The sequence below is a fragment of the Fistularia commersonii genome, chromosome 9 (assembly GCF_037954325.1).
Source record: "Fistularia commersonii isolate RoL2024-O1a breed Wild chromosome 9, RoL_Fcom_v1.0, whole genome shotgun sequence".
NCBI classification, from domain to species: Eukaryota; Metazoa; Chordata; class Actinopteri; order Syngnathiformes; family Fistulariidae; genus Fistularia; species Fistularia commersonii.
The window spans coordinates 18031162-18042225 of record NC_141292.1 but is presented as its reverse complement, the minus strand read 5'-3'; the positions used below and the strand labels follow the sequence as shown (position 1 = coordinate 18042225).

Below are 11064 nucleotides of genomic sequence, written 5' to 3'. Positions count from 1 at the left end.
TCTGCCCGACGTCCACTGAACGTTCACTCAACGGCAACACAACATTCACACGAGTCCGGACAAAGCAACAACCACACAACATCTCGGTAACATCCACACTATATACACACAAAATGTTGACAACATTCACACAACATCTAGACATGTCACAGATGTCGTCTATACACCTGGACGACATCCACGCGACATCTGGACATCTGCACTACATTCACACAACATTTAGACAACATTCACACATCTGGACAACATTCGCACAAAATTTAGACATCATTCACACAAATTTTAGAAAACATTCACACTAAATTTAGACATCATTCACACAAATTTTAGACAACATTCACACAAAATTTAGACAACATTCACACAAAATTTAGGCATCATTCACACAAATTTTAGACAACATTCACACAAATTTTAAACAACATTCACACAAAATTTAGGCATCATTCACACAAATTTTAGACAACATTCACACAAAATTTAGACAACATTAACACAAAATTTAGGCATCATTCACACAAAATTTAGACAACATTCACACAAAATTTAGGCATCATTCACACAAAATTTAGACAACATTCACACAAAATTTAGGCATCATTCACACAAACTTTAGACAACATTCACACAAAATTTAGGCATCATTCACACAAATTTTAGACAACATTCACACAAAATTTAGGCATCATTCACACAAACTTTAGACAACATTCACACAAAATTTAGGCATCATTCACACAAATTTTAGACAACATTCACACAAAATTTAGGCATCATTCACACAAATTTTAGACAACATTCACACAAATTTTAGACAACATTCACACAAAATTTAGACATCATTCACACAAATTTTAGACAACATTCACACAAATTTTAAACAACATTCACACAAAATTTAGGCATCATTCACACAAATTTTAGACAACATTCACACAAAATTTAGACAACATTCACACAAAATTTAGGCATCATTCACACAAATTTCAGACAACATTCACACAAAATTTAGGCATCATTCACACAAATTTTAGACAACATTCACACAAATTTTAAACAACATTCACACAAAATTTAGGCATCATTCACACAAATTTTAGACAACATTCACACAAAATTTAGACAACATTCACACAAAATTTAGGCATCATTCACACAAAATTTAGACAACATTCACACAAAATTTAGGCATCATTCACACAAATTTTAGACAACATTCACACAAAATTTAGGCATCATTCACACAAATTTTAGACAACATTCACACAAATTTTAAACAACATTCACACAAAATTTAGGCATCATTCACACAAATTTTAGACAACATTCACACAAAATTTAGACAACATTCACACAAAATTTAGGCATCATTCACACAAATTTTAGACAACATTCACACAAAATTTAGGCATCATTCACACAAATTTTAAACAACATTCACACAAATTTTAAACAACATTCACACAAAATTTAGGCATCATTCACACAAATTTTAGACAACATTCACACAAAATTTAGACAACATTCACACAAAATTTAGGCATCATTCACACAAAATTTAGACAACATTCACACAAAATTTAGGCATCATTCACACAAATTTTAGACAACATTCACACAAAATTTAGGCATCATTCACACAAATTTTAGACAACATTCACACAAATTTTAAACAACATTCACACAAAATTTAGGCATCATTCACACAAATTTTAGACAACATTCACACAAAATTTAGACAACATTCACACAAAATTTAGGCATCATTCACACAAATTTTAGACAACATTCACACAAAATTTAGGCATCATTCACACAAATTTTAGACAACATTCACACAAAATTTAGGCATCATTCACACAAATTTTAGACAACATTCACACAAATTTTAAACAACATTCACACAAAATTTAGGCATCATTCACACAAATTTTAGACAACATTCACACAAAATTTAGGCATCATTCACACAAATTTTAGACAACATTCACACAAATTTTAAACAACATTCACACAAAATTTAGGCATCATTCACACAAATTTTAGACAACATTCACACAAAATTTAGACAACATTCACACAAAATTTAGGCATCATTCACACAAAATTTAGACAACATTCACACAAAATTTAGGCATCATTCACACAAATTTTAGACAACATTCACACAAAATTTAGGCATCATTCACACAAATTTTAGACAACATTCACACAAATTTTAAACAACATTCACACAAAATTTAGGCATCATTCACACAAATTTTAGACAACATTCACACAAAATTTAGACAACATTCACACAAAATTTAGGCATCATTCACACAAAATTTAGACAACATTCACACAAAATTTAGGCATCATTCACACAAACTTTAGACAACATTCACAAAAATTTTAGACAACATTCACACAAAATTTAGACAACATTCACACAAAATTTAGGCATCATTCACACAAATTTTAGACATCATTCACACAAAATTCAGACAACATTCACACATCTAGACAACATTCACACACTGTCCAAGCAAAGTACGGACAACTCAATAACTTTCGCACAATGTGCACACAGTATTCACACATCTAGACAGCTACACAAGATCCATGCAACATTTTGACAACATCACTTACACAAAATGTTGACAATGTTCACACAACATCTAGAAAACATTCATACACTGGCCAGGCAATGTCCAGACAACATTTACACATCTTGACAACATTCATACAAAATTTAGGCACACCAGTCACACGTCAACACAACATTTTCACAAAATCTCTACAACCTCTGTACAATTTCTAGACAACACACACAACCTCCTCACAACATTCACACATCGATACATCTGCACAGTGTCGACACAACATTTCCAACATTTCTTGACAACACTCACACAATTTTCACACAATTTTAGACACAACATCCACACAGGATTGAGATAACGTCAACACAAGATTCACACAAAATCTAAACAACCTCTGTACAACTTCTAGACAACATTCACGCAATGTCCAGACAACGTCCAGACGATGCATGTCAGTGGAACAGGTCAGGTTGTGTGTGTGTGTGTGTCAGTAGAGCAGGTCAGTGTGTGTGTTTGTGTGTGCATGTCTGTGTCGGCTAATCCCTGCCTCCTGCCTGTCAGGTTACCCCTCAGCCTCGTTAACAGTTAATTGCTTCTAATCTGCCTCGTCTGGGAGCGTCGGCGTCGGCGGGCAGAATGTGGGCGGGGCCAAGGCAGTGACATCATCAGTCAATATATATTTCTATATATGTATTTTCTAATCAGTGTATTATTTATTTGTGAGTGTAGTAAAAGTTGAAAGTAGAGGCATACATTTGGACAACAGTTAGCTTATATAGTGTAACGAGTTGTTAGCTTTGGAGCTAAGCTAATGTTTATTTATACTTTTGTAGTTACGCTTCACATTCTTTAATTTGACTTTTTCAGTTTATAGATAATTTATGATTTGTGTACATGGAGTGGTGGGGAGGGGGCGTTAGCGGGCCAGAAAGTATAACTTCTGGCCGGAAGAAGATGGACGAGGAAGATATGGAACGTCTGGGAACCAGATAAGGGTGTGAATGGGTGGAGAGTTACTGGGAATGGATAGGGGGCAGTGGGTGGAGGAATGGGGGGGCGGTGTTAGGCGAGGTGTCAAATATTAACAAGTGGGTCCAGTCCCTTCACCTCCTCCAGCCTCATTAGCATTACTATTGTGCCGCTGGAGCCAGGCGACAAAGCGGAGCCCCTTTGTTCCCAACGGTTCTCAATCTGCCCCAAATCCCCATTGTGTCCAAAGCAAGCCCCCCCGCCCCCGGCTTCCCCCACCGCCTGCTCCCCCCCAGTCATTTGAGCGAGGCCAGCGACCCCTTCAACCTTCTGGGTCAGAAGCTCTGAGAAGGGAAGCACTTGAGAAGGAAAGTCCATTTTAACGGCCCACTAGAGCGGCAGCACGGCGGACGAAGTACTCGGGTACTCATGTGAAAGTGCCACTCGAGTAAACGTACACAAGCAAAAACTTCTAAGCAGTGGAGCCGGTCAGTATGCAGACTATGCAGTTTTTTATTTGACCCTGTACTTGTATGTCTTGAAGACCAGCAAGTACACGTGGCACAGTACATGTATGCCTGCTAAAATTAGGATACTTTGTCAGTACTTGTTTTATGTTATATTCCAAAGTATTACTAAGCATCTAAAATTTTTAGTTACAGTACATCAAAGAATACTTTTACTTCTCCAAGACAAATATCCATGGTCCTATTTAAACTATCAGGCTGTATGCAGACGATGTGGTGCTATGTTGCACATTGTAGATGTTGCAAATACTCTAGTGGTATTTAACGTAGTTTTTAGAACAGCTAGTTTGAGGATATAAAGGGTAAAAGTACTACATTGCATGTTGTATCGAAATGTTGAAGTGAATTAGGTATAAATATCTGAGTCGAATATTGAAAAAACTGCATTCCAGCTTCCCACTTCCATGATGAAGGGGGAGCTCTTCCCCTTTATGAAGTCACAGTTTCCAATTCTGTGTAGGCCCACATTGAAGGAAGGGTGTGACATCACCTGAGGTGCTACCACTCCCCCTTTCATCACCCCACCATGATGTTCAGTGCTTCCCCCATGTGATGTCACTGCTCCGAGACATAGGACTGTGACATAATGGCTTCCCCTTTTCCACACGGATGATGTTTTTAACAACACAGCTTCCCCTTTACCGAAGACCCCAGCTCCTGCTTTAACCCTCGTGGGATCTTAACATTGTGTTTACTCCTCTTGTCCTACGGGTCAAAAATGACCCATAAGACAATCTTTGTACCCTAGTGGTGTACAGCCCACATGGAAACATAAACAAAAAAATCCCTTTTTCTAATTATGGGGTCTCTTTAGGAAAAGTCATAAAATTTCAAGTTGGAAAAAAAAATAGGTTAAGGTGTTTTTGCTACAGCTAAACATGTTAGTGGGTCACTTTTGACCCGCAAGACAACACAAGGGTTAACTAAGACTACGACTGCATCCCCCTTTTTGACATCACAGCTTCCCCTTTGTGACGTTTCTCTTTCAGCTTCCCCCCCAAACACATGCTCATGCATTCTGCCGCTTCCCCCCTTTATGACATCACAGCAGCCGCCATATGACGTCACCACTTAGCTCTCCAGCAATCAGGCGTCGGTATCGCCACATTTACTGGGAGGGAAGGGGGCGGGGACTCCAACGGAGGGAACAAAGGAGGGGAGGCGAAGGGGGCGGAGCCTCCGCCCGCTCGTCCAATCAGCCCGCTGCTAATGTTGGAAAAGAGGGAGCGGGAGGGGGGGGGGGGAGCAGGAGCGGGAGGGGGGAGGTGGAGGAAGGCGGTGACGTCACCGGCGCATCTCTCCGGTGTGGCGGCGGCGGAAGCGGCAGACCGGAGCGAAGCGCGGAGGGGGAAGCTGCCAGCGGCCCGACTCCCCCCTCCACCACCACCACTCCCCCTGGGACTACTCCTCTTCCTCTTCTCCTTCTTCTTCTGCAGCGGATCCCCTCCTTCTTTTCCTCCTCCTCTACCGGGGGTCCCGGATGTGGAGCCCCCCCTTCCCCTTCCCTATCTTCTCTCATCCCCCTTTCTTCTTCTTCTTCTTCTTCTTCTTCTTCTCCTCCACCTTCCGGCGGCCATGCCGGTGTCGCTGTACGCGCACGGCGGCGCGCGCGCGCTGCAACTCGCACTGGACCGGCTGACCCTGATCGGCGCGAGCGCCGACGACGCCGAACGACCGGAAGCGGTACCGGGATCGGGACCGGAAGCCGCGGCGGGACCGGAAGCGGCGGCTGAGACGCGGCGCACGAGCGTCAACATGACGGAGTGCGTGCCGGTGCCGAGCTCGGAGCATGTGGCGGAGATTGTGGGCAGACAAGGTATGTGTGTGTGTGTGTGCTTCTCGTTGTGTTGTGTTATTGTTATTGTTGGTTTCCGGTTGCTGACGTCACTCTAACGTACCGGTGCCGGTCCCGAACTCCGACGTGACCTCGCGCGAGTTCATCCGGTTCCCGTCCCTCCTCCGCCTCACCCTGTCGCTTTATTGGAAAAAAAAACGGGGTCCGGTGTGGAACGGGACGCCGAATTTGGAGGGGTTGGGGGGGAACCGACGCGGCCGAATTCCCGACCGGAAGCCGTTCGGGTCGACGGGCGTGTGTTTGCGGCGGGGGAACCCTCACGACAACGTTCGCAGCGCAAAAACAGCAAAAATGTCAACGGAGTCCGGCGTGTTAACACAGACAGAACCGGTACCTTGTTTTTCCCTCTCAAAACGTCGGTACCCCCGCGCGCGCGCGCATGTAGGTCAATGGGTACCCGGATGTAACCCCGCCCCGCCCCTCCCACACAACAACAACAACAACAATTGGAGATGTATTTGTCGCCATCGGGATCAAGTCAGGACAGCGGAGGGGGAAGCAACAGGGGAAGCACGGCGGAGGGGGGAGCAGGGCGGGACGACTTCCCGGCTTTCAAATGGGGAATGTTTTTTTTTCCCCCCAACAAAGGGTCTGCAAGGAACCCCATCACCCCTTTTTCACCTCATTTGCACCCCTATCCTCAGACAGGTTACTTCCGGCTACCGGTAGGCGAGTCGGTTTCCTCGTTTGACCCACGCTTGACTGTGTCTCTTTTTTTTTTTTTTTTTTTTTTTGAATGGATTACACCCACACATACTGTCGAAAAAAATAAGAGATGTTTTCAAATACTGCTATTTTTGAAAGAAAAAAAACAAAAACAAAAAAAAACCAACAGTAACAGGAAATTAGGTCACCCAGTCGATATCAGACAAAATAAGAAAACGAGGAGTAACCGTGGTTATTAGAGGTATTACATAAAATATTCATAATAGCAATAACAGTGAAATATTTGATATGATTATTAATAATTACAATAGTAAGTACATTGATAGTCAATGTAAAATATGATACAATTGATAAAATGCATAATGACAATAATGTTAAATTATATTCTCATTATTATTTTACTTTAATAACTATAATAACTTTTTGTTATTACTATTATTGACTTTACCTTTCCATTTAGCTTTTCCATTACCTTAAGAAAAAATTTCAACACTTTCATCACTATTATGATGATTCAATAATTATGATACATTTTTTATTACTCCTTTTTACAATTTTATAGTAATTGTATTACTGCTGCTGTTGATATTAATTTTTATTTACCTTTAGATATATTTAACGTTTTATATATATCCTTGGATATTCATTCATTCTGTGTGAATGTGAATAAACGAAAAAAAAACACGAAAACGCCCTGAAATTAGAACTAGAAATGATTGAATAAAAGTCATTTTTTTGATCAGAAAATGATCTTGGATAAAAGTAATTGTTGTTGATGAGAAAATGAACTCTTGGTTACATAGCAAACTGTTAGCCCATCGCTGATCTCTTGCCCCCCCCCAGGCTGCAAGATCAAGGCGCTGCGGGCAAAGACCAACACCTACATCAAGACGCCGGTGCGCGGCGACGAGCCAGTGTTCGTGGTGACTGGGCGGCGGGAGGACGTCGCCATGGCGAGGAGGGAGATCATCGCCGCAGCCGAGCACTTTTCCATGATCCGGGCATCCAGGAACAAGAACACCAGCCTGAATGGCGGAGGCGGCGTTCCTGCCCCCCCCAACTTACCTGGACAGACCACCATCCAGGTGCGGGTCCCGTACCGTGTGGTGGGTTTGGTGGTCGGGCCCAAAGGCGCCACCATCAAGCGCATCCAGCAGCAGACGCACACGTACATTGTGACGCCGAGCCGTGAGCGCGAGCCAGTGTTCGAGGTGACGGGCATGGCGGCGAACGTGGACCGCGCCCGCGAGGAGATCGAGGCGCACATCGCCACGCGCACAGGCGCCTTGGTGGAGCTGCGCGACGACAACGACTTCCACGCCAACGGCACGGACGTGGCTGTGGAGCTGCAGGGCGTGGCGTCCCTATGGTCGCGCGCCGCCACTGCCGCTTCCTCGCCACGCAAACCCTTCGCCAACCACCGCAACGACTCCTCGTCGTCACTGGGCAGCGCCTCCACCGACTCCTACTTTGGTGGGTCGCGCGCGGCGGCGGACTTCAGCCCCCCGAGTCCCGCCCTCACCTTCACCGCTAACAACAACAACAACAACAATACGGTCAACACCGACCTGACCTTCGACCCCACGCCAGTGCAACCGCCCCCGCTCTGGTCGCAATATGACAGCCGCCTGACCCCGCCCGCCGGCGCTGCGTCCCCAACCTCCATGTTCTCCACTAGCTCCTTTGCTAACGCTAACATAGTATCGGAGCGGCGTGGCGTGGATGCCGGCCACCAGTTGGCCCGCCGGGTGCGCAGCGACCCGCTGAGCTTCTCAGGCTACGCTAACATGGCGTCCCACCTGCCCGCCGACTCCTCCTCTTCCTCCTCTTCCTCCTCATCTTCGTCTTCGAGCCGCAAAGGCAGCCGCGACTGCTCGGTGTGCTTTGAGAGCGAGGTGATCGCCGCGCTGGTTCCCTGCGGACACAACCTATTCTGCATGGAATGTGCTAACCGGATCTGCGAGCGCGAGGAACCCGCCTGCCCCGTTTGCCTCACTGCCGTCACTCAGGCTATACGGATCTTCTCCTAGAACCACAGGAACATTCTCTGTTGTTTTGGTTTTTTTTTTTGTGTGAGTGTTAGTATATTCAGAATGTACGTACTTAACTTAAAAGGGAAGAGCCCAGAGTAACAAGCAGGAGCCATGATGGCTCCGTCCCAATCAGAGGCGTGAAAGAAAGAACGAATGAGCGAATCAATGAACAAAAGAGACAAACCAGGCAACCAATAAGCAAACGAACAAATCAGTTAACCATCAAACGCATGACTCAATTGACCAACAAACAAATGCGCAAACAAATCAATTGACCAACAAATGAACAAACAACTGATTAATCAAAACACGAACAACTCAATTTACCGACAAACAAATGAGCAAGCAAACAAATCATTAAACCAAACAAATGAGTCATTGAACTAATAGACAAATGCGCAATCAAATCAATTGACCCACAAATGAACAAAGGAATCAACTAACCAACCATTGAATGACTCGATTTACCGTCAAAAAGATGAGCAAATAAATGAATAATAAGTGAATTGATTTACCAACAAACGAACAACTCAGTTAACCGACAAACCAGCCAAATGTAAAAGGGGTGCCGTGGCGCAGGAGGTAGAGCAATTGTCTTTTCTGGTTCGATCCCGAACTGCTACTAGTGTGTCGAAGTGTTGTTGAACAAGACACTGAACCCCGAACTGCTCCCCTGGCGCTGATGGACGGCAGCCTACTGCCTTTGGCTCATCGATGATGGGTTAATTCAGAGCACATTTCCCCACTAGGGATTAATAAAGGATAAATTATTATTGACCAATTTAACATGAGAGCAAAAGAACAAAGAAACAAATCAGTGAACAAAACCAAACGATTCCCCACCGAACGACCAAGAAAACGAACAAACTGGCGAATGAAAATGAATCATTAAACAAAAGAAACAAATCAGATGACCAAAAAAACAAGTACTTTTTCAATTTCCTCACAAATGATTTATCGTCCTTCGCTCTCTCGGACTGGTTTCGGTCAATCAGGCGCCAGTTCGGGGGGCGGCGGGGCGTGATCCAGTCGGCAGTAAGGCTAGCAAAAGTTAGCATAACAGTTAGCTGCACCAGAGGCTTTTCTTGAAAACTGTTCCCAGCATGTTTAGGTTCTCCAGCCCCCGTCCCCTGGTTCCTTTCTGGATGGTTCGGGGTAATAAACCCACTCAGGCTCCCTGCGCTAATGCTAACGGTAACCAGACGCTGGGGTTCTCTTGCATCCGGTTCCGCGGATGGAATGTAACAAGGAACGTCCGCGGGCCGGAGCCCCCCCACCCCCACCCCACCCGTCCGGGACGGGCGGACGAACCGAGTACTTTAAAGTGGTAACTTGAAGCGATGATCTGTTGCTACGGCAACGATGTTTACAAACATCCTTATTTAAGTTCAGTGAACTTTTGCTTTTTGTCCTTTTATCTTTTTTTTTTTCCAGGCGAGAGGGGGGTTGTCATGGCAACACAGTATTTTTTCAATGTTTCGCCAAAACAAAAACTTTTTTGACTCTACATATTTTTTATTTGTTAATATAAAGTATTTTATTCTATATTGTTATGAAAAAAGTACAAATCTTAGGACACAGGAAGGAGACATTTATTCTTTTCTTAGGAAAATAAAAGTGAAATATTTTTGAAAGAAAAATTAAATGAATAAGTGAACATTTTTAAGAGTTAAATGATGGACCGTAGTTTGTAGTACTTTCTATTTTACTCCGTTTTGTTCCGTTGGAGACGAAGAGTGAAAGAGGACCAAATGGTTCCCAGACAAACAGGCATTTTGGTGGAGTTTGTTTTATTTTTTTTATTTTATTATTTCAAAAGTTTTGGAAAAAAAAAGTTGACAGTAAAACTTGGGGAGTCTTGGTGCTAATACTTCATGTTTGTGTTTTTAAGTATTTGTATACGATTAAAGACAGGATGGTACTTCCATCGCGTCTGATTCTTTGGACTTTCAGAAGGGAGGGGAGTTGTTTGAAAACAATTCATCCATCGAAACCATCAGGACTGAAGAAAAAAAAGGTTATTTAAAAATGAAATTAAAAAAAAAAGAAATGAAGTTCATAACAGAAAAAAAGAAAAATCTAGAAAAATCTAATTTTTTTGACCATGCACCGTCTTAAAAATTAATTTAACATAGCAATTATTGACAGAAAATTAAAAAAAAAACCGTTGAATCCCGTAAAGTAAATATATAAAGAAATATGAAAAAACTTGAATTGAAAAATCCTGGCAAAAATCAGTTTTTCCTGCACTGGAAAAATGACAAAAAAGACAAAGAAATGAAATAATCAATTCAAAGAATAAGAGAGATATGAAAAAAAAGTTTGATTTAAAATTATTAGATCGTTTCAGGTGAAGTAAATCACATAAAACGATTCATGAGTTTATTGATTGAAGTTACTGCAACAATTCTAAAAGAGATAATTTATTT

At 42.8% G+C, this 11064-nt stretch overlaps 1 protein-coding gene across 1 annotated transcript; it reads left to right on the top strand.

Moving 5' to 3' along the window:
* The first annotated feature begins 5398 nt into the window (after positions 1 to 5398).
* On the top strand, positions 5399 to 9541 carry mex3b (mex-3 RNA binding family member B). The gene is made up of 2 exons (XM_086152920.1): positions 5399 to 5897; positions 7446 to 9541. The coding sequence occupies exons 1-2, from the start codon at positions 5657 to 5659 to the stop codon at positions 8630 to 8632; spliced, it is 1428 nt and encodes a 475-aa protein (XP_086009046.1). The 5' UTR covers positions 5399 to 5656; the 3' UTR covers positions 8633 to 9541.
* Positions 9542 to 11064: the final 1523 nt, after the last annotated feature.

Excerpts from the sequence above, each read along its gene's own strand:
- mex3b (XM_086152920.1), top strand. The coding sequence starts at position 5,657 with ATGCCGGTGTCGCTGTACGCGCACGGCGGCGCGCGCGCGCTGCAACTC. Across the intron at positions 5,898-7,445 it reads GGAGATTGTGGGCAGACAAG|GCTGCAAGATCAAGGCGCTG; the intron begins GTATGTGTGTGT and ends GCCCCCCCCCAG.